Below are 24,748 nucleotides of genomic sequence, written 5' to 3' on the forward strand. Positions count from 1 at the left end.
CCGTATGCACAACTCACAATTCGAGAGAATTTAGAGGGCCGAAAAAAATTAACCCTTATAATCCTGGTTGACGCAAAAAGGCCAACATGCATCGACATGTTAGGGGCTGCGTCCTGTTCCGTATAAATCCTAATAAAGATACGCTAATGTCGCATTATGAGCGCGTTGCCATCTCACCTCCACCAACGCACGACGATATAGAATAAGGCTTTGCCAAGGCCAGCCGACCTCATCTGCTTGTTTATTGCGTACAGGAGAAAGAATCCGCTGCAAAATGAAAAAGAAAACAAGGCATTTTTTGGAAGGACTTCCTGGTAACCTTCTGAGTAAAGTCGCCATTACACCTGTGTAGAGCATTCGAGCGGCGCACTCCTCAGCAAACAAGTGGGTTGATTCTGTAGCTGATTGGCTCGAGAGTGAACGCTTGCATGAACGTAGAGCCACATATGCCTACAAGCCAGGCGGTCACTAGCATGCTACCTGAAAACCATAAGTTGTTGTGCAGTTTTCTATCGTTTTAACGCAATTGCTTTTGCGCTGAACAAAAGTTTGACGCCGAGCGCACATGTTTAAAACTATAGAAAGGAGAATACAGGACATCCCACGTCAAAAGAGGGCAAATGTTTCGTTCTTCGCCTTATTTTTCGCACATAGTAGCAACGTTCACGATTTTTTTACCTTCAGAAGTTTGCAAATAATCAACATAATAATAATAATAATAATAATAATAATAATAATAATAATAATAATAATAATAATAATAATAATAATAATAATAATCAACTGAGTAGGTTTTACTCATTTCTCTTTCTTGCAAAAACATTTTGAGGTAAGTTAGTAGACAAAGAGTTGTCAAAGTTACACCGTATCAAGGACCTTCTTCACATAAAGCGGCTAACAAGCAATTGATATTAAGGCGAATGTGAATACAATTTTGTGCAAAATCTATAAGAATAAAAAATGTCTTGTGATAACTGAAGCCTTCAAGAACAAAATCCGCAATGAAGAATTCACTAAATATCGCTGCTTATAATGCTTACTAGGAGAAGTTCTTTCCGAAGCATTCTGACATCCTCTGAAACATAACCTGGTAACCCGCGTCGGAAGAATGGTAGATATCATGGGCAAACTACATAATTTATAATCTACTGAGATCATTGCGTCAGCCGTGCTGCGAAAAAGTATCTTTCCTTTTTTTGAAGAAGAAGCTGCTCGGGATAGAAGTCATACGCTGTGAAGGTATTGCGAGTTTTGTTGCAATGAGTACTGATAGTGAACGCTTATCGGGTGATAGGAGTGAGGTTGCCTCATACTGCAAACACAGGCAGGTGTATGGATGGAGACGTGCTTAGTACAAATCTCTTCTCTTCAAAGATATGCGCGCTGGCACTTGTAGTTTATAAAATATTTTACCAAACGTGAACAAAAGCAGTATATCTACAAATGTGCTGTTAAAAGAGTTGATTGTGTGGCGATTTACTGACTCATAGCTGATAAATAATCCACACAGTCGAAATACGCTCGATCCGCTGCAGGTCGCGTGCTTAGCGCCTCTGGCTAATGTAGGTACTTTGTGAAACGGATGAGCAAATTTCCTGTGGCGACCTGAAGGCCAAGAAAAGAGCTTTTCTCCGCAATCGTTTTCTCCACAGAGAAGTGGCAGCCACTTGTGAGTCGTCATACATCTTCCCAGCCACACACGTCACGGGTGATTTGTTCGCATTGTCCACCCGGATTAAAACGCACACCTCTTCCTCTACTAATGCTCGTTCCTTGTTACGTGATTACAACATCCTGTCAGTCCACCACCTGTTTCAGTATCACCTTGGCATCATGACTTATAAGCTATTAAATCGTACACTGCATTTGCAATTTATCGATCCCATCTTGTTGAATAGCACCGATTCTACTAAATTTGCAGCTCAAAGCAATTTTCTTTCAAAAGTCTATACTAATTACTTAAAATTGACGTCATTTTTTGCAGTCATTTCATTTTGGAACACAATGTCATTTTCATTGAAAACGTCATTATCTTTACATGTTTACAAGAATAAGGTGAAGGACTTCCTGGTAGTGAAGCTGACATGATATTTTCTTTCGTTTTTGTATAATTTAGTACCAGGGTTATTTTACGTTTGCGCTTCTGCGTGTTATTACTCATATCCTGCTTTTTATGTGCTGTAAAAAATCCGCGGATTTTTCTGTTATCATTTATTTTTTTAATGATCTATCGATGGTCCTGGTAAAGTCGTCTGACTTTGGTACTCTAGCCTGTACAGTTTACATGTCGCAGCAATTCCAGATTCAATAAACTTCTATTTCAATTGAAATATTGCTACTGGTACACTCTCCTGGAAATTTTTGGTAGACTTCTGCCACCCTGGAAGTACGCGTTATATAGCATAGTTTTTTCAATGCGTCGAAAAAGAGCGGAGGAATATTCACCAACATTGGTGTGTGAACCTCTAAGTTTACCCGATGTTTTAATTACTTCAAGTATTTTGTAGAAGATAAAGGGAACCTCCAACACATTATCAAAATCTTAAATAAACTCAGCGAACGCCATACTGAATTGTCACTAATAATTAAGCTCAATATTCGCTGAATGACGCTCGGACGTTGTCCTCCTTTTACCTTAGACTTTCGGAAGCTGCCGCCATTTTAGTGTGACTCGTCTACGCGTATAAGTTTCGAAACGGCTATTAGATAGATACTTTCATGCGTCACATGAACGAAACGAGGCAATTACAGAGAAGCAGAATCTAAAATAACGAGCAGACATAGTGGAATCGCACATTGTCGGCAGCCCGGTTAATCGCGGGCGCCATTAGTGCAAGCATCTGCCTCATCAGATAAAGAGAAAATGAAGAAACAAACAAGGCCATAGTAGGGCCGGATGAGAGGCGCCTAACTTCGAGCGCGCTTAAAATTACGAGACTGCAAGGAATGGTGCAATGAATGTGTAGGACATGCAAATTCTTATTCCCGATAATTCCGCTTCTACAAAACGCATTGCAAATATTTTTTCTTGAGGAAATTAAAGGAACAGTGGCCTTCCGCATCGAATACATACTTCAACAGCCTTTAAAGAGATATTAAGACAACTCCATTAAATCCCTGTTTTTAGCTAAAACAAACTAATGGCTCTTTCTGGGTGTGTTTTTGTTTGTTTGGCAGCCAAAGACGCATTTTTTCCTGACAGAATTGTATTAAACATTTTTACCCCGCTCAGTTAAACCCGTGATGTCTACAGAAAAAGGCTCCGTAATCACTGTTATGAATTGTCGCACTGTAACCCATGCCTTGGAATCTGCGCGGGAAAAAAATACAATATGCGCGCACCACTCTTTACTTGCACAATCGTCGACAGTTGTATTTCATTTTTGAAACTTCTCAGCTTATAAAACCTGCATTTTGTTTCACAGCAGTTTTTTTTTTGTCGTTATAACGCGGTAATCTGTCGATACAGACGAACTTCACTTTTTGCTCAGTGTCTCTTAGAGTAGCTTTAGTATTATCAGGTATGCTCTGCCCTGTTGAATAAAATTTATACCGTGACACATTTCGGATCTCAAGGCAAGTATTTCGGATTTATTCACAAGCCGCACAGGACCATGAGTATAGAAATACTTCATTGTTTTTGAACGATATTCTCGGAAGTTCATTCAAAGAATTTTGTCACTGCTCATGCGGATCTCAAACCCTCTTGCCGCGAGCTTTGGTGCTGAGCACCGCTGCTTGCGGTAATGATTCTTCTAACCAGGTGTATATTTCACTGTAACAGTAATCAAAAAGAATGCCAAGGTCAACGGTTTTAGAGGCAATCGAGTCAAAAGCAGCAACACTTTTAATCGGAGCTATTACCTGCATATTGACGCCTGAAAGCAGAACAAAAAAAAAATTAGACGAAGGCACAGAAGTGGACAAGACGGGCGTTAATTGAGCATCAACTTGATTTGCGAACAAGCTAACCATACCTTACTTTTTGGTACCTCAATCCAAAACTGTGTGCAGGCTGCGAAAAAGATTGATGGACGTCTCAAGGCCTATTGCACTTCAGCAAGTTTTCTTAATTGGACTTTTCTAGAGTAAATTAGTCTGCAAGATCGTTGTTGCAACATGGAGAATAAAGTGAATAATTAAAAAGTTAATAAACATATTTCGGCTGATTAGTTTCATAACCATGATCGCGTTCTTGTTATTTTGTGTCCATCAAGGCCAACACAAACTCATTGATTGCAGAACTCACATTACCGTCGGCGTCCTTATTTTATAACTCTGCAACGATTAAAAATGACCGTCTTGTGTGCCGTGCGTCGGCTTGTAATACAAAACAAAGTTGAAAGCTAGCATCCATGCTTCCCACTTTGCGTTTTCACCCATATTCTTTGGCGCTTGTTTTAGGTGTTAATCAACCGCTGGCACCAGAAACAGAGAGTCGAATGGGCAAAAAAAAAAGAATTAAGAAAAATTGCCCAGCCCGCAACGCCAGGGGCACAGCAGGCTTGCTACCAGAAACGCTTGTGCTGGAAGATTTTCTCCATATACTGAAGATGCTGTTTCAGCAGCAGCCAACCATGCCTCAATAAAAGCAACTTTTTCGGCCAAATATACAATCTCGGTGCATAAATTCGAAGACGTATCCACCGCGCTATTTCCAAGGGGTAGAATTCTTAGCAGCCGAACTTTACGTTCGAGGGAAGCGAATGTTGGAAAAGATTTTATCTGAGTAATTTTTAAGCATCATTTTAAGAAATTGGAGGCAGATTACTCAACTTAGCGATAAATTGCCCAGAAACTAGCACAATCGGACTTGGAAAGTTTACTAGCAGAATATTTAGGCTTGAATGGATTTCGGCTGTGGATCTCCAATATGTTAACTGATTGTTTTTAGCAGAGCTTGAGTTTTGTTTCATGTCAATATTCTGTGGCTACTGAGACCATACATTAATTTAATGTGTTAGGACACTAAAATAAAACTAAGATGGTGTTTCTGAAGAACGAAATTCAATCAGATAAAAGAAATAAGTTTTTCTTTTTCAGGGGGCATATCCGCACAAAAATTGCGCATAGGTCGAACATTTTCCTTGTCTTTTTTCATTCTGAGCTCGAACACAGATAATCCGACTTAGGATGGCGTATATCTCCAGTCGGGCAATGAAAAATGTACCTGTTCGGTTGGTTATCCCAACAGCCACTGGCTGATGTTTTTTGCAATTGTGCCTGATTGGTTAACAAGCCATTGACATTGGAATCCTTCAGGTATTATTGCGGATTTAGTGTTACCTGATGAAGAAGAATGTGTCCACTGCCAACCAGGCGTTGTTGAATGGCTGAGTGTTGTATTGCACTACCAGCTTCTTGGCTATTTTTGCACCAGCTGCATAAAAAAAGAAAGCAATTAAAACAGCTTGCTTCGTGAACAGTCAGGACAGCGGCACGCTAGATACTGCCGCAGTTAGACGATCGCCCTGGAATGGCGTTAATGTGGATCCTGTCACAGACGAAACTGACGTGAAGATTGGGGGTCCGATGACAATTTCTAATATAAAGCGACCTAGGGGAGGCAATCCAGATGCTAGGCTAAAAAGCTCACAGCGAAGCGTGGGGATGGGAACAAAACGTGCATCATTACGTCAAAAGTCAGGGCTCCTGATAAACGTTATTAGGCGTTAGTAACGCCTGAAATACTGTTATCCACGCCGCAATTTTTCCTTCTAATGCACCCAGAAACTAAGCATACATGCACAGCCACAACGTCAAAAAAGTACTGCAAGCGCACGCAATTCTTTTTTTCTACATCGCAAACAGAGTTAAACACCACGATTGGCACGGAGGTCAATCAGCTGCTTCATGTGGCGTCTATGGTAGCTGCTAGTAGTTTTTATGATGTCATTATTGGCTACCTAAAGAAAATGGTCAAAGCGCGTTGCGTTACATCTTCCACAAGCGTCACCGATACTTTCATTCGATGTCTTGACTCCAATTCACGCCAGCAGCGAAATCGGGCACAGTCAACAAAGGAGGCGCAAAGATGCACTTCAGCGCTTTGCAAAATTTAGAGCTAACCGAAGAAAGTAAACACCGAAACATAAATTGCAATTTCAAAAGGCGTGTTTTTCTTCTGACTTTTCCGGCGGCCTTATTTCTTTTCGTTTTAGGTCCGCGGAAGTAAAGTTGAACACCTCGTGCTTTAGCTTTCTCATTCTGTGTAAAAGCGATCATAATGCTGCTGACACAGTGGGACGTGGATTCGCAATAAAAAAAAATGTTACTGCAATAGGCAGCTTTATTTACCCGTACTCGGGTGCACTTTGCGAAGACAATGTTGACGCTGCGCGAGGTCAGTTCTTTAGCCGTATATCCTAATCTACTGAAGCAGCCTTGCAGAAGGTAACTAAATGCGATCCTGAAACTTGTGTAAAAGGCATAAAACAGTGACGGTACTCACAGTAAACGGACGTGTCATTGTAGGCGTAATGGTGCACCCAAACAATCCACACGATGCTTAGGGCTCGCAGACCGTGGAAAACTTGCAGTCGCCGTGTCTCATCGTCTGCGGGTTCCCTTACAACGAAGATCTTATGTGCTGTTTCGTAGGCAGACAACTTCGTGAGCCGTTCAAGCACGGGTCCTGAAATGTGGATGAGCCCACACACATCTTTACATCCACATACATTTTGATCCCTTTTTCTTTCCAAAGGTGTGTGAACCATGCCCGGCAAGAAAGTGCAAGATGTATAATAACGTTCACGCCAGTCTACCTCTCCTTGTTTTACTCTCATTTTCATACTTTGCCTCCCTAAATACTGAACCATTCATTCACTGTAATCAGAATTAAACTCTAAGTAGCTATTGAAAGATATACACGGAAAATTTTTGTCAAAGAATAAGGACATCAAGCTAACGTTTCTCTTTCTTGTTCCCAATTACCTGTTTTAAAAAACGACGGCTGAGTGATGGTTCATCTGCGCGAAAAAGAAACGGTTAACACTAGTTGCAACCGCTTCGCGCTTGTATGTTAAACTTCCAAGTATGTAGAAAAATTGGGCGACACAGGGGAGTAATTTTAAGGTACAGAATTATATGGTGACCATCAAAGATGCTACTAATTTGAGTGTGCTAGCTCGACACCGCTTTACCACGGTGCTACTGATAAATTAAGCAGTACAGCGGGCGCGGGGTTGACGCCCATATGCTTTAGTATCTCCATCGCAGCTAACCTGTCTCTTGCTTCTGGAGTGTTCAGCTTCGCGGCCGCGCATTTCGAGGTTCTGTTGCCGTCGGCTCATCTGGGCGTCGCCAGCTGGAACGTCATAGTCGTCTCGCGGCTGGCACTTTCGCACCGCTGTCCTCCGGATTTTCACTTACATTCATCGTTCGCGCCTGCGCAAGCGGCGAAGTTCGCAATGCTATTCTGCATTGTACTGTTTCGGACCACCCATGTTCGCTGCCACGATGTCGAGCGACAAAACGATGGTGCCCTGATACGCCACGCACCATGAGCAACTGTGCTGTGTGCTTAAACTTGGGCGCAAAACTAACATCATGGGGAACATCAACGCTTAAACTCCATTCGATTTTTTTCTTAGCCAGTCTATTCGTGAATCTTACCGTGGCTTTTCTTGTACTTCGGAGACGTCAGGAAAAGGTTCGCAATGACATGGATAGCCGTGGAAAAAAACACGGGTAAACTGATGCACACCAGCACTGCACTGAAAACAAAAATGTCCGATGTTAACCCTGCAAGGCATATTTCGAGTTTCGCGTAGGTATGAAGAAAGCCTATTTGAATATATAAATAAAGCGTTCGGGTTTGAAATTAGAAGCGTTCGTTATTACAAAATTAACCATTTTACGTTCAATGGAGCTGACACTGTATGCATTTAGTTGTTTCCTTCGTATATTTCTCGAGGTTTGACTGCCTATGTGATTGAAAGAACACTAAAGTAAACGTTTTGTTCTGAGCGATTTCTCGGCAGCAGAAATATTGCCACTTATACAGATTTTTTTCGATTAGTTACGCACGTGATCCTCAAGGCACGTAAAGACAATTAAACAGGACTTCATCTTTTCTGGAAAAATGAAAATTGTAATCAAATTGAATCTCGAACAATCTGATAAATCAATGTTTTAGCTGAAAATTAATAGAATTAGTTCCTACTACAAGCACACTAGAATGAATGCACAGATCGAGAACCAAATATCTCTGGAAATGGGAACAGTTGTTTTGATTTTCTACAAAGGTATCTAAAATGCCCGCGCTAATTCCAACAGTCTACCAATCCTATTATCAATCCCTAGCCGCAAGTCCACTCGCACCAATCTTTTTGTGTGGTGTGCCAGTAAATCGACAGTCGTTGCACATGTACGCATCAAGGTATTTAACTAGCAACGCGTACGTAACTTGGCGCACTAACCGCAACGAAGACTTTGGACCTTAAGAACGATTTGCAAGCAGTTAAACACGGTGCAATAATGAACTCGCATGAACTAGAGTTTATGAAGGTCATAACAACAGCAATATGATGGGTAGGTAACAGTATGGCTGCGATAATTTTATTTAAAGGTATGCAATAACGTGAGAAATTATTTGTTATTAGTTACTGTGCGCCATACACTAAGGATGTGGGAAAACATGCATACCTGCTTTGCAATAGTAATGGCGGGAACAGCAGGCACTCACTACATGAATGATATTACTACTTAGCGTCACATTTTCTTTAAGTACCAACGATCACACCCGCCGCTAAACCTTTTATCTGGTGTGGCGAGCTCACCAGATACTAGAATAAATTCCAACGAAGCATGTCCAAAGCAGTTCATCTACAATGCGATATGCCACCGCATATTCATATGCTATTACAGCATGAAAGGTGGTTTATGACTACCCTGATCTCAGATAATAACATGTTACGCACTAATTTGAGCACAAAGGCTCACGAGATATTTTTTATGTGTCGCTCGGGCATACCCAGCAATACTGGACAAAAGCATTTTTGAGCGGGAAACCGTTTATGAGCGCAATATTTTCATATAATGTAAGACATCGCTATAACAATCAATATATCCAGAGATCAGCCGACGGCCGTCCTGTATTTTTTTATTTTGTATTCACGTTTTTGCTATCGTCAAAAGCATTCCCCATTTGGTTTTCTATGGTAGTCTTAACTGTTCGATGCTGTCGCTGGAAACGCTTTAGAAGAAAGGGTTTGCTATATATCTTAATAATAGACCATTACCTTCACTATTTCTATAACAGTGTCTTATAATTTTCTAATTTTCTAATTTTTTGCGCGAGAAAGCTGGACTTGCAAGACTGAATGCAGAATTTTATTAGAGTACAATGTAATGTGAACTGTATTCACGACAAGGAACAGAAACAGGAATAGGAATATCTTGTTACGAATTCCAGTGGCATATTCGAAGCGGTCCGTCCGGTACAGGACAGAGCATCTGAATTCAGTGGAGAGCACTCACCGCGAATCAACGTTTGGAGCAGTGTATATGGCTCCGAGTGGAGCTACCGCAGTAAAGCCGGGTAGCTATAGCGCTGTCGGTGCAGAATGTACTCGGCATTCCTCGAGTTCCCCAGCGCGCATCGTCTTGATGAAGCCCACATCTTTTGTCTTCTTTTGCAACCAAGGAAATAAATCCAAGTAGACTTTCATGTATTCGTTGCTATATCCTACTTGCCGAGGCTAACTAGCCAGCACGCTGTGGCATGAAGGTGTTCCCAGACATTGCATGAGGCCAAAAGGCTCCACTGACTCCTTGTGGCTTCCAGCTAGTAGCAGGCAGACTTTTGAACTTACTCAGTGATTGCGAGAATTTACATATTAAAAGATCTGACTGCTGCACTGCGTGAGCTTGGTTCGTCAATCGCATCGCAGTCTGATATGGAAACAAAGTTGCTCCGAAAAGAACCAAAAAAGGATTCCCACGAAGTGGTCCAAATCGTTGCTTGGATTCGCAATTAATGTCTTGTATAAAATTTCACGCGCCAATAGGTTTATCTAAATTTATTGGGTCATTTTTTTTTCAGGAGCAAATGAGTTCGAATATGAATGCAAATTACGCGTAGGGTAAATTTGCTCATGTTGGTGAATTGTCTCCAGACGTAATACGTGACAAGGTCATGCAGCTTATGAATAGGAGCTTTGCCATCAAGTCATTGGATCTTATTAGCCGAAATAATCTGGAATACACATTGCTAATATAGTATTATGATGCAGATTAACCGAAAGATGCGTAAACCGTGTATTACATGAATATCTTGTCTTTCAGCGTCAGGTGGGCGGTGGAAGCTTGAGTACAGTCGCTGACGAATGCATCCCAGTGAATCCCTCTGAAAACTGAACAGGCAGTAAATTTAGGAACAGAGGCATAGCCGCAGACAAAAGTGCGTAATCACGTTATGTTTCGTTGCTACAGGGTTGAAAGCTAAAATGTGTGCAAGACAGATGCACTTATAAATGGTGATAAGCTTCACAAAAATGGTGTCCACAGCGACCTTTGGGGTTTGAAGCAGTAACGCTTGAAACATTTCTTTCAAGCGGCACTCTTTTAAAGATAATCGCAGCCGTTTTAGAGTGCACTCACGAGAGAAAGTGTACTCTCGAGTGACAGAGGGCACTATCGGGAGTCTATCAGTGCACTCAGGGAGGATTCGCGGCTCGTGCTCGCGCTCGAGAGCGGACATGTGCACATGCGCGGGAGAGAGAGAGGGAGAGAAAGAGCGCTTTTCGCGCGCTTACCCCACTGAAGCGCTCAAGTTTCACCGGCTCAAATTATAGCAAAAACTTTATGGCGTTTAAAGGGAGATAGCTACTAATAGTTTAGTATCGATGGGTCACAAAATGGGGAACGATTTGTGCTTGAAATACAGCTTTAAAGGAGCAGCCACGAGATAGCGAGCAAGAAGCTCAAGGACCTGTCATACTTACCACTTAAATTTTTTTCTTTTTCCTTGCCCTCTTGCTTTCTCTTGTCTCTCCTTTCTTCAACAGCTTTTCGATATTTGGGTTCCAGTCACGCACTGAGCTATAGCGGCGTAGCAGCCAGCCGCTAATCTCTTTCCCTTCCTTTTTACGATACGGGCTCTGTGGCCGTGTTGTATAAGTATGCATTATCCATTTCTCATTTCGAATCAGTTTGGTCATCCGGCGTTGGTCACTTGGCCGGTTACATAGGCGTGGCTTTCAAGCGTCTGTGGTAAGCGACAGGACCATTGGCTCATTGGCGATCAGACATCGCCATTTACTGGATATAGCAGCCAGTGGTGGGCTGGTGTGCGCGGTAAGTAGGGATGGTTCTCGTCGACGTGGGGACCAGCTACCGATTGGCCACTTGCTGCTTTCGACTCATACTGCCGTCACGCTCACGTCATGCCAAATTAAATGAAAAATGAGTAATGAAACCTTATAAGATACGGCTACTAATGTCGTTTTGATATTTTCTGTAGCATTATTTCACTTGCACCGATCTGCATATTCCCAGGCAAGATTTCTAACTCAGCGTCAATTTCATTCCAAGCCGCCCTTAAATGTGCACACCAAAAGATATGGCGTTGTAAAAAATAATTTTTTTAATGATGAGGAGAAGCTTAATGCCTCAAGGTCAGCTTTGGTAAATCAAAACACAACAAAAGGCTTTTTTGTCGACAGTGTGTGGGGTCAAACAATCATTCTCTAAGCATTACAAGGCAGAAAAGCTAAGCGCCCTGCCAGGACAGAGCCAGTACTCGTTTGAAATCGGGGGTACCCGATGGCACTGGGTATCGAACCCTGCATCTCTTGTATACGTGACTGGTGCTCAAACCACGAGGGCCACGCTATGGAAAAAGAAAATCTTTTGATCAGAAGACAGTACCGACGAAATGTTTAACTGAGAACACCTATTTATTTAGCTCGGCATGTGTGTCCTTACTCACGTGCACCTTTCGCGCATAGACTTGTCACAGAAATTTTCGTATATTTTTATATTCAGTGGAAAGCAACCATAGCTTTTGAAATAAATTTAATAGCGGTGCGTACACTAACAGCCTAATTCTACCCACAAGCTTGTTGAGTTCCGTTTCAGACAATTCCCTTTATTTTATCATGTTTTAGTCTGTTTCAGAGCCAAGCTCTATTTCCCTTCGAAAGGAACAACACGCATGTGGAACTATGTGTCTCTGCCGTGACCCTAACTTCTTGCTCCTCTTCGTTCGAGTTATGGGTGACCAATACAACGGTCTGTGAACTGTATTGCATTTAGCCAGGACTGCTACACGACGAGCAGCAGAAAACTTTAAAATTGCTTGCCAAGAAGTTGTTTTGATGAGTTCTTTTGATTAGAGTTCGAAGGTGTTATGGACATTTATTACAAGCTTAGAGTACCTCAGGAACTCTTACGTCAAGCGTATAAAGAAAACTTTGACATCACATTTGTAGTTACCTTTACATAGCGAAAAGTTTTCCTTCCTCCTACATCTTTGTATATTCCCTCAAATAAGCAATTTTTGGCCCCTTGAATTTTAGTGTCCCACACAGGCGCGTATTTCATCCCGCCTTTATAAGAACACGTAAAAGTATCAGCTTACTTTTTTTAAAAAAAGATAGATACGACGACGCAAAGAGAATCTTCGCGCCTAACCTGTTTACATCTTTTACTGCATTTTACAGCCCATGGAAGTAGTAAATGGGTTGTAAACTCCACGGTTCCGACCTCTAGCAATTGCCACGGAGATGGTTTCCGCTCATAATTTGTATATTGGGCATGTTCCTTTGTAAAAAAAAAAGAATTTTTCGAACTATCGAGCAATGACAGTACGGTGTCCTGTGCTCAACTCCGAGGTTCTATGGGCGATTTCTGTGAGCGCTGCGCTCACTACAAGCATGGCCTGATTTGCGAGACAGGAGCCAGACAACCCTCCGCTGTCTCCTTTTGGTGATACCTTAGAAGTGGTGCATGTTCACGTTCTTGCAAATAGCGACAACCCGGTGCATGCTCTCCTCACGTCCAAGGCATCCTTTAAATATAGGAGCTCTCCCTTTAAGCCTTTACTTTTGTTATCTCTACTTGTATCCCAATGGCGTTTGCTGAAGCAAACATCGCAGGTCATGTTAGTGAAGTCTGATCGTGCCAACACATCTTTTGCAAGCAAGCGGATTTTTTTTTTTGCTTTGAAAATTGAAGTGGACAAAGAAACCTAAGAAATCCGGCCGTAAATGCAACGCTGCTTTTGTTCTGCCGCTTGCGATGCCCAGCTTCTTCTTTGCTTCGAGCAAGAGCTGTGTCCCCTTAGCAGGTGAAGTAAACGTGCAGGAAATCCAATTATCTTTACACGACTCACGACATGAAATATCCCTAGTAGATGACGCAAATTTTCCGCACTGCATCACAAGAAACACTGCGTCTCACCGTTCTTTGCGATGGCTTGCACATCCTCCTTGGAGCAGACCGAAGGCATGCATAGTCCGGTCCTTGCAGTTGTCGTGTAGAATGTCCCGGCGTCCTTCGCAAACTCCCGCATCACCTGCGTGGGTTATACGCGTGCATCGCACACGTATATCGTAGAAGTCCTGCAGCAACGGTCGCGAAAGACAGCCCGCCGCGCAGCCAACACATAGCGGCCACATGACTGGATAGCAGCTCCAGACAGGTGCAGAACGTAATGGTTGTGCTCAGTGCTCAGTTGCCTGTAACATGCCGCATGCCCTTTGGGCGAGCTTAATCACTATGGAGCCACTATGCAAGAGAGTACGGCTACAATAGTTAGCATCAGAGAGACAGTGTGGACAGATTTAATAGCACTGTATCGATATGGTACCGCGTTCAAATCACAGAGACCCCCTCTCAAAGAAGATTGGTCATTAATAAGCAGGAAGATACCAAGAAACATAACACAGGTGTTGCTCTCCTGCGTGCGTCGGCACCGACTTTTGGTCGTGGATTCCAGCGGCCATGCTACATCGCCATTGACTTCAAAACGGTGGCAACCCATCCTTTTCATTCACCTTTGAAACGCCGCACCATGAAGCAATGTTTCAGCGACAAAAATTTCTGTTGACAATTCCCATATTCTGTCTCAAATAACTGTGTGAGAAAACGTAGATTCATTTAGAATGGCTAAGCATTTTTTCATGTACCATTGTTTGAACATTGCCGTTTCCCAAATACAGACTACAGCTAATGTCGCCTTAAGTAGCGTTTGTGATCTGTACATTGGAATTTTTTTCTTTCCGCTGCCTGAAGGCAACCGTATAGCTCTCCTGCAATCTCTTCTCAATTTATAGAGAGAGCAAATAATAGCGAAAACCACTATCCTTGGATAATAGTTGCTTTCATAGAGCAAGCTGTATCGCATTCAGCGCTTCAGAAGCCTTGAGAGGCAGGAAACCACTGCCTGAGAGTTCGGTTTCACAGATTAGCTATTATACGCGCGTCTCACGACTGGGCACGAGTTACTCCGTATTGTGAGCACGTGAACACTCTCGGCACGTGCCTTGACCTGCCTTCATCATCTTCAGGAGGAGTACGCGCTAGGAGAAGATAATGTGTGTGTGTGTGTGGGGGGGGGGGGGGTGCGATCACACCGAGCTTGCCCCCGCCTCTCCTCGCTTCTTGCAATCTTTGCCGTCATCGGGCGGGACGCGTGATCGTGAAAACTCCCCGAACGCTTCCAAACGCCTCGCAGACCCTACATATAGCCGGGAGCTGAGAGCCCAAAAGCATACAGATAGTCCAACAGACGCAGTACGCGCTTGGGACACTATCCACGAATGCGCTGCCTTATAACCGCAGATCTGTGCCGACACATTTGATATAAAGAATTGGACAGTGTTTAGGCCAGCTTGCGTAATGCGGGAAACTCTATGATAGGAATATCGTCTCTCTCTGAGGTTTGCTGCTGCCAAACGCCAATGTTACAAAAAAGAAACATTTGCACGAAACTCACTGTCAGTGAAAGACCACACAGGCTTTACTTCCATCTTTTTCTTTCATGAAAGCCGCAACTATTTGTCATTACTTTTGGTCGGTTTTGTTGATTTCAATAATTCTTTAAGAGTACTTTGGAGGGAAATAAAAATTCACTTTGATGTGTTCTTGGTTTAGAACATTGGCGAGTAAAAGGTTAAGAATGTCAGACGTTTGTGTCGACCAGCGGAAAGATTTTTAAATGCAATTTTTCTCGGCAATAAATGCGGCTTCTGCTTTCGTGCAAGCGTCAACATCGCCAGAAAGAGGCAGGTAATCAATTTTTACTGAGAACCGCCGTAGGATGGAGCAGTCCCTGGGGATTTCTTTCACAGACCTTGAGTGCAAGTGTTCATTAGTTAGGTCAGCTAAGCGCTCTCTGTTCACATGTTTTCACACCTCCGCAGAGTCGCTTACGGCTGAAGGAAACACGGAACGCACAACCAACGCCTGGCAGGTGGTGCAGCTCGTATATGAGATTATCAAGCAATCAGGATGGCTGTCCTGTGGCGATATCTTTCCCTTGCATTCTAGTCAAGGCAAGCTGCCTTTTTACTACTCACATGGAGGTCAAAAAGAAAGCAAGTGAAACGGGCATCAGTGGCGTACTCCGCTCGGGGCGAAATTACAAATGCGAGCGGCTTCCTCCTCCCCTCCGCTGTCACCACACAGGAAGCGGAAAAGGAGCTGACCGAATTTTCCGGGAAGAGGGTCAAGTTGACGGCCGCGAAGTGTTTGTTGACGAAGCGCGGCTTGGGCGGCAGCGGGGGCCTCGATTTGACCATGCAGTACTGGCCGCGGAATAGCAGCGAGCCATCTTCCGAGGAGCTGTCCGGAACGGCCACGCTGAGGCACTCCTCGTAGTCGCCGAAGTCGGCGAGCGACCCATCCAATAGGCCCGGCGCCAGCTTACCCGACGAGTCGATCACTGCGTTAAAGACAACAGACGTTTTTTTTTTTTTTTTTTTTGGGGGGGGGGGGGGCAAAACTAATGTCAACCAAAAATGTTGGCTTGCATAGCACTGACAAGCTGGAGAGACGGCTTTTGTTCGTTCATGGAAGCACATTGTTACAAATAAACACAATATCCTCGCTACTTTTCAGCAACCAAAAGTTCTCCAGCAAACCGTATCGTGGTAGCTAGTAGGCATGACGCACCTTACTAAGTTAAACATATTCGTGATATTTTTTTCTGTTCCTTGATGCAACATACATATTGTACAAAACAATATTGTAAAATTTGTAAATTTGTCTTGCATTCTAAATTTGTCTTGCATGTGCTTGAAAGCACTGGTGCACTATACCGCAAAAACCCCAAAAAGAGTGCTCTGTAGAGTTGCAGCATTGATAGAATCGACAATCCCCATGATTTTCCGCCAAGAAATCTAAGCAGGTGTTTGGTAGAGATTAGTTTTTTCTTTACAATGCTGCAATGCGGGCTCCATGATAAATTCCGATCTATAACAATTCCTAAAAAACGATTAGATGCACGATAGGCAATGATATGGCCGTCAATAGTTAGCCGATAACGAGTCATACTTTTGCGTGTGAATGCCACTACAGCGCACTTCTCGGCTGACACGCCAAGACCTTGCTCTCAGAGATAAGAGGAAGTTATGGTTGCTGCCCTCTGAAGTCTTGCTCGCACCTGGAGGCGCGTCACAGAGGAGGGCCAGATGCAGATGTCATCGGCATACATAGAGATATGGTCGGTATTAGGTAGGTACTCCTGGAGTCTTATAAGTGATAGATTAAACAAAGTAGGACTGAGCACTCCGCCCTGGGGCACGCCACGGTAGGTGTAATGCACGGGTGGGGAGAGGAGGGCCAGATGCAGATGTCATCGGCATACATAGAGATATGGTCGGTATTAGGTAGGTACTCCTGGAGTCTTATAAGTGATAGATTAAACAAAGTAGGACTGAGCACTCCGCCCTGGGGCACGCCACGGTAGGTGTAATGCACGGGTGTGGAGCCATCTTCACACATAATAAAAAATGTCCTTTTCGTCAGATAGCTTTGGATCCACCTGTACATCCGTCCACCGATTCCAACAGCCTGTAGCGCATCAAGGATGGCCTCATGTGTCACGTTATCGTATGCACCTTTGATGTCAAGAAAAAGTGCCGCGCACATGCGCTTCTGGCGTTTCTGTTGCGTTACTGTGGAAACGAGATCAATGACGTTGTCTATAGAGAAGCGACCCCTTCGGAAACCCGCCATGGCATTAGGATACACGTCATTGTGCTCAAAGTGCCACTCAAGACAAGCCAGAAGCATTTTTTTCATGACTTTTCCCACGCAACTGGCCAAAGCTATTGGCCTGTATGACGACAGGTCGAGCGGGGATTTCCCTGGTTTTAGTAATGATATCATGCGACTGGATTTCCACTGGGGAGAGACAACTCCGTCTTGCCACGAGTGGTTGTAAAGGCTGAGTAGCTCTATACGCGCGTCGTGGCCAAGGTGGCACAGCGCAGCATATGTAATGCCATCTGGACCTGGTGCAGACGAACGCTTACATTCTGCAAGGGCAGCATCAAGTTCCTCACGAGTAAAGACAACATTCATCTATGAATCCCGCGATGCAGGAGGAACACGCTGGGAGCCCGAGGTAGTCACTGCACCCGCGATTGTCCTGCAGAAGTCAGTTGCAACTTCAATCTGATGACGGTTTTGACGTAGAGCCAACGCATAGAAAGGCTGTCTTTGCTGTGGAAGCGTTCGAAGTCCCCGCACTGTCCGCCAAATGAGGGACATGGGCTTTCGAGGATCCAGAGATTGGCAGAAGGACTTCCAGCGCTGTTCTGCAAGCGTGTCCATTCGCCGCTTGATTTTCCTCTGCACACGACGTGCCTCTCTGAGGTCCCTTACGCATTTGGTCCGTCTGAAACGTCTTTCTGCACGCCGACGAATAGCACGTAGGTGGTCTGTAATTCAACATCAAATTCGATGCGCATTCTAGTTGACGTGAGGAAGCCTCTAGCAGCCTTCATTGCTGTTGCTATAATGTCCTCCAAACTGGAAGTGAGGGCTTCTTTACACGCCTCTTCCATTCGAGTTTTAAATGCCGTCCAATCGATGTGCGCGTGTTTAGCTGGGCCGGACGCCACAAGACCTGGAATCTTGAGGTAGGTGGGTATGTGGTCACTCCCGTGGATCTCCACATCACAAAACCACTGGACACGCCGGCGCAGAGACCACGAAACTAGCGTCAGGTCTAGGCAACTTCTGTATGAACTGCCTCGCAGGTATGTCGGGCTGCCGTCATTCATTACGGAAAGTTCATTTTCTGAAGCAAATAAGGCCAGATTCCGCCCTCTGGCGTTGACTATAGAACTTCCCCACAGTTGTTGGTGGGCGTTGAAATTTCCGCTAATAATCCAAGGAGCCCGGGTTACCTCCATAATTATCTTCAACCTCTCACAGAACAAGCCTATAAAAAGGTTAGGGCCGCCGAAAGCGTACGCAGCTTCTTCCGCTGACACTTCTTTGCGCTTCTTCACCAGCGCCATTGCGCAGGACGTTTCGGATGCATCTGTCACACATGCAACTTCACATAACCAAGATTAACATGCACTCGCAAATCATTGTGCGGCACGCAGCACTTCAGCCGGTAGCAACTTATGAACGTGGTGGTTACTGATTTTTTTATATTTATATAATAAGACATGCACTTTATGATTTTGCATGCGCCACTCAAGAACATCTGCAGGCCATTCATACTTAACAAAGAAAAAAATTACGGAGGGCAGTTAAGACTACTCACGTGCTTTGAAGGCGAAGGCCTTATCTTTTTAATTTATATTTTTCCTTCCTTTTAATTACATATCTAATCATTGGCACACAGTCGTAAGTCAACGCATGCACTAGTGTCAGCCTCGTCCCTCCGCTCCCTTCACCAACAACACCAAATCAAATGCTTTCTAAATTGGGGACGTACGCGGTGAACAAAATATTAAAAAAACAGCCCTTGCAAGTCTAAATTAGTCACTCCTGGCCGAATGACATAAAAGCGTTAACTGGCTAACATCACAAATCGTTGTAAAGAAACGTGTAACCTTTTTTTTTCATTGGTGGAAATTTTTTACGCAAACCTTTTACAAAATAAGCTAAGTGTAGACTCGCGGTCCTTCAAGAACGTGTAGTCTGCGCAAAAGTTACTGCAATTATATCTTTTGTAATATAAATTTGTGTACTACCAAAAAGCCTATTGTGCGCATCAGATGAGAACCGTGCTTTGACAAGTAAATAGATTTTGGGTACTAATTTATAAGCTTATAGATTTTCCTAAACCAAAAATTTCGCGAAAAATTAAGCTCTTTCTTTTTCTTGTACTTTCACAAAACTGGACGAAATGGGTAAACGCATTACTCAAGAGTCGCTTCATACAGGCATAATTTAATGTTTAGAAAGCCATATTGTCACCAAGAATACATCTTAACGTTATTCCGAAAGTCATAAAATTTAGTGCGTTGCTTCAAAAATGTTGATAATATGCAGCATTGCACATTTGGGAGAATTTTCAGGCGCAGTTCGCGCAATAAGATGTGGCTCAAGTGAAAATGTGCAACGCGACGCACTTAACAGACAGCGTGATTGGAGGAAGGAAATTTTTAGGGAAAATTACTATTGTGTTCAGCACAAAAAATGAACTGGTTTACAATCTACCCCGTGTACCACGGCTAGTGAGGCTATGTTCTGAAACATTGCTTTATACATACGCTCTGTGCGGATGCAATGGCCATGCCCATCGCATATCGCCATTTTTATAGGCATCAATGGACTGCGTTCTCAGGAGAAAAGAATCGCTTTACTGTCACACACGTTGAGAGAGAGAGAGAGAGTCCAGAAAGAAAACGGGGAAGGTTAACTAGAACACGGTATCCGTTTCTTATTCTGCTCTGGGGAAGGGGAAGAGAAAAGAGAAGTTAGTAAAGCTGAGCCTCCCTTAAAAAGCTGAAACATACGTATGTGTGTGTGACGTTTCCGTTGAACTTCGGAGATTTTATAAGCTTGCATTTCGAGCAGCACGCTGCCCCCGTGCTCTGAACTTTATGAAACGGAAGTTTATAAAATATTTATACGGTCAACTACAAGAAAGCATCAATAATTGATGTGCGATGCCCAAAAATTACGACTCCGACAAGGAAGATTCCCAAAGCTGTGACGCGGCCCAGCCCCGTCATGCTGAGCGAGTGTCATATTTCTTATGATGAACTACAAGAATATATGCCAGGACATCCGCTTTCATGAACGTGACCTTGGAATTCGAATAGGTGTGGATAGACCGCGTATCCCCCGAGGGCAAATGGGATGTGCAGCGAGGTTTAAAAAAGAAATTTTCCGCATGTAACTGACATGGCGGCCGTCCGAAGCTTTTTTCCGCGCTTACAGCATGTCTTCAAAAAATAAAAATTATTATATCCTTTCACAGCGTTGTATTCCCGTAAATACGATGCGTATCATATTTTTGCTTGCAACGTCTCAGTGCAAATGTACCACCTGAAAATGCACTGAAATGAACGTTTTACTCCAGTGGAACGTTTTTGCAATTCTTTCAATTTTACTCTCACGCGGCCTATTACTCCCACGCGGAATATTTCTGACTATGTTGCCATCATCCTTCTCACTTTACCCTGGAAAAAGAATTCATTCAGTAGGATGGGGCGACCTAAAATAGTGAAAAATAATAGGCCCCATGAGCTGCATTAATGAACATCGGCACAAAACCATAGCCAGAAGCTGCTTCATATTCATTGCCAGATCTCTTTTCTTTGAAATAAGAACTTCAGACATCCATAGCGGCTGCTGTTCTTAATCCTCAAGCTAGAGAGCTACGGGAAAGTTTTTGTTTCCTCTCTATGAGTCGAGCATTTCTTTCTTAATGTCTATAAATGCTGAACTCCCCCCTGACTTCGGTGATTCGTGTCTCCGAGGAAGGAAAGATCGCCACCTTCGCATCGAGATAACATCTTTACGGCTATCCAACCATACTTGCTCGTATTGCGTTCGCGAAGCTCCAGGCCTGCGCGTGTAGAAACTGAAAAAGCAGGGGCCTCTCAGTTTTGATATGCAGACCAGATGCATGACGCGCGAGCGTTCTGCCGTCAGTTGAAGTTATAGAATCTCACCAGTGCAAGCATACAAAAAACAACTTCGCACACCATGCACGCGTGCAAAAAACATTCAAACACGTACACTTGCTGCTGTTTACAAAGCGCGGCTACGACCCGTGCAGAGCAGGCAAAGCTGGTCTGTAGATGTGGATAGCGTCCTTGAGGTAAAAATTGCTTTCCTTCAGCACGACCCGCCGGTGACGCCCATGGCCATCCTCCGCGCTCAAATCAATGTGCTCATGAAGGAGCAAGCGCAAAGCAGCGTTTGCATCAGCGGCTGCCAACAAAAACAACAAACAACAGCAGCGTTTGGCCGCCGAGACACTATTTCAAGACCTTTTTTTCCTTGGAGTAGATATTGAATGCAAGCGTGTTCTGCGTCACGCTGTAATAACGTTGGAGTAGCTAGCAGTATGCTGTATTCACGGCTACGAAAGAAGAGGCCCCACTGCTCGTATGCATACGCTCCTTTGAATATAGACATAACTCCTTCTTAATACTTTTCATGTCGAAAATAAAAGTGTTCAAAAGAATCAAACCATGTGAATGTGACGAAAGCCACAATAGCTGCTTAAAACCATGTATTCGCTCGTTGTGCCGAAGATGGTCTCGTGATGCGGCTACGTATAATTACACCGCAGTGTTAGTCATAAACGGGTGACATATGGAAGAAGCAATAAAATTTTGTAATACACATCACTGGCATAAGAATAAGACACTTTCTGCTATGCTGCGTATTCAAGCCGGACACCCTTAAAATCCTCTCTATCAGTTTCAAAGCACCTGAATATGCCTCGAAATTGATTCTGCAGACGAATGTATATGTAATTTCCCTAAGCCCAACCTTTCCATACTCTGTGTACCAGCACGAAGCAAACAATTCCATGGGTCAGCGGAATTATTTACATCGTTCGAGTATTATAGTGCGCATAAACACTGCCTTAATCACTCCGATTTCACGTCCATATATTACATTCAATGAATTTGTCATTACAGTATTTCCTAGGGCATGCACGGAAACCTCGCACACAAGCAGTTACTCACTCTTCATGACCTCCTTGTCGAGGCTGCCGAGGCGGCGGAAGACTCCGATGAAGGCAGAGGTGCAGGGTGCCGACAGCCCGCCGTCCCCCTGGCCCATCCTCAGCACCTCCGGCAGGGTCTTCTTCAGGGCGCCCTGGACCAGTTCTCTCATGGAGGCCTCCATGTCCTTCCACTTGGCGACCAGCTCGTCTTCACCATCGCCATCGCCACTCGCCCCGCGCACACCGCGACGTCCCGCCGCCGTCAGCACGAGCACGAACGACAGCGCCAGCCCGAGCTTCCAACCTGGCATCTTGGGGCACCCCGCTGGAACTTGGGCTCCTTACCCTCTGGGCCCTTACTCCTCGCTGTTGGTAGTATCCTTTCTCTATTCGCTTTGTTTCGATTTCAGACGAGTATACAGTCAACTCCGCCCGCTTGGTGTACACGATGGGTCGACCCTTGCGTTAAATTCACGAGCAGTGTTTTAGTGCGCATCTAGCGTATTCTACCGATTGGTTGGAGTTTAACTCATCTCGGCTAACTTTATTACTCCGCTCAAATGATCTGACCTTAGAACAATCCAACGTATCCGGAATCAAATCCACTCTCACGAAAATCAGCGGACATGAAAGTGGTGCGCAGTCAGCACCGCGTGGTTTCCCAAAGGTTTGAACGACAGTGCCGCGCAGAAACGAGGCGATTCGCTCTTCGCAAGAAGAGGGGGATTGCAGGGGGAAAAAAAAGACAGGAAAATCAAAACTACAGCGAGTGAGAGGAGGAGCGCTTGAAAATTAGGTTCGAAGTGTGCGCGCTTTCGACGGCGGCCGCGCCAGTGCTCGCGTGCCCGCCTCGACTCGTCACGGGGCGAGGCGTACGAAAACGTCCGTATTTGCGCATAACTGGAGGGGAGGGCGGGCGCGCGCGTGGGTGGGTGAGGGCCGGGTGGCAGCGAGGAACGGGGTGGGAGAGGAGGAAGTGCCGCTCCTTCTTTTTGAGGCCATCAATGCTACGCGGTGCTGACGGCTTCGAGCGAAAGCAAAAAGTTGAAGAAAAGAGTGAGCTGTATGACAGCTTGTCCACCGAGGGCAGGCCTCGCGATTCACGCCAACCGCCGCGATCGCCTGTCAGTGGAGTGAGCAATGAAGATATGGACAGGCGATGGATGAACAGGGCAAGCTGACAGCGTTCGATGACGTTTCTGTAATAAAAGGGCCGCAAACCGGACTAGTGAACGCTTCATGGAGGACAAGTCAGCGGCGCGAATCTGAAGAGGCTGGAAGAGGCGCAGCGAGTGACGACGGGTTCATTGAAAAACTTCCGCGTCGGCGAGCATCGCACGGGGTTGCGTATGCGGAACCGAGGACGCTGGAGGGTGGAAGAAGACGCGGACACGGAACACACAGTGCGATAGGCAGGACATACGCAAACCGTAAAAGCGGCGTGGCTTTGGAAGCGGAAGTTGTGCTCGTCTCACTGGTCTATGGCACAGTGAGCGTGACGTGCGCCCGCAAGTGCGAGTGGAGCCGCTTAACGAGGGACTTCAGTTTCCTTGCCAGCTATGTTTGGTGCATGCCGCCTATGCCCGTAGACACCGCTGAAGCCGGGAGGGTGTCTACGGCATGGGGACAACTTCCGCTCATTCTCGTTGTTTATATCTGTTCTGTCCGCATCATGCGCGGCTGAGTCGTCGTTGCGGTGGAAGATAGTAAAATGTGCTCGCTTTGGGATTGGCCAGAGTTACCATATTTCGCCCCGAAAGTTGATAATTAACGTTTAGTCGAACGAAACCGCCTTTCACAGCACATTTCTGAATCTCGATTAATCCAAGGCTGGTTAAAACTTCCTTCACAATACGAGGCCTCGTCCACCAAGTTCCGATTAGAGGTTGAGCAGAAAATTATTCGCACTTTAGAGTGATTGGGGTGAGGAGTGGGGGGAGGGGCTTTAGGATGGGGCCAGCTTGGCCTGCTTAAAGCCCCTCAGCTTGACATGATATAGCGACTCCAGGGAGGAGAAGGGGCCGCCTCCAAACCTCTTTCCATAAATCGCGTAACTCAACTGGAACGTTCATCTCGAAGAGGGAGAGTCGCATTTCGCAGTGTTAGGAGGAGTGCTTCCCTCTCTTGCCTGGGTGGCAGTGACGCATCCTGGAGGGGCTATGAGGTCATTCGCGTGCCGCATTTCCGCCACGCGTGCCTGCTACGACTTTCTGGCTACGGCGGATTTTTCGCAGCACGAGCCAAATAATGCTCGCCCATTAAAACTTCGTTGTGCGGTGCCACCACGACTGCAACAGTGCGATATGAATGACGCTGATCTCTAACATTGGATTCACGTGTGTGGCATGAAATGCGCACAGTGATATAATCAACATTTGTCGAGGAGTGGCGTGGATTCCCTCAATCACGACGCCTTTATCATCCACCACTAATAGAAAACAATTAATCATCATATCTGTGCTCTTCCCCAAAGTTGAATTTCTTACCTGCCTTATTTCGCGATAAGATGTATTGGCACTTCTACTGCTGCATCTGTTTATAAGTGCACACTACAAAAAGACTAGCTACCCTGCTGGGAACGGCAACAGCGCGCGCCAATCGAAATTGATAGCCGCGGAGAAGTACTGCCAAATGCAGTATTCA

The 24,748-nt window shown here is 44.8% G+C and overlaps 1 protein-coding gene across 1 annotated transcript in view; it reads right to left on the reverse strand.

The window, feature by feature from the left end:
- LOC144115651 (nose resistant to fluoxetine protein 6-like) overlaps window positions 1-22,531 on the reverse strand; it is a 36,068-nt gene extending 13,537 nt beyond the window's left edge. Inside the window, exons 1-8 of the mRNA XM_077650092.1 lie at window positions 22,125-22,531; window positions 15,654-15,889; window positions 13,405-13,519; window positions 10,268-10,355; window positions 7,615-7,715; window positions 6,452-6,634; window positions 5,287-5,380; window positions 178-267 (exon numbers count right to left, since the gene is read on the reverse strand). Coding sequence (XP_077506218.1) covers window positions 178-267; window positions 5,287-5,380; window positions 6,452-6,634; window positions 7,615-7,715; window positions 10,268-10,355; window positions 13,405-13,519; window positions 15,654-15,889; window positions 22,125-22,416 — 1,199 coding nt within the window. The 5' untranslated portion in view covers window positions 22,417-22,531. The remainder of the gene's footprint in view (window positions 1-177; window positions 268-5,286; window positions 5,381-6,451; window positions 6,635-7,614; window positions 7,716-10,267; window positions 10,356-13,404; window positions 13,520-15,653; window positions 15,890-22,124) is intronic.
- Between the last annotated feature and the right edge of the window lie 2,217 nt (window positions 22,532-24,748).

The sequence above is a fragment of the Amblyomma americanum genome, chromosome 1 (assembly GCF_052857255.1).
Source record: "Amblyomma americanum isolate KBUSLIRL-KWMA chromosome 1, ASM5285725v1, whole genome shotgun sequence".
NCBI classification, from domain to species: Eukaryota; Metazoa; Arthropoda; class Arachnida; order Ixodida; family Ixodidae; genus Amblyomma; species Amblyomma americanum.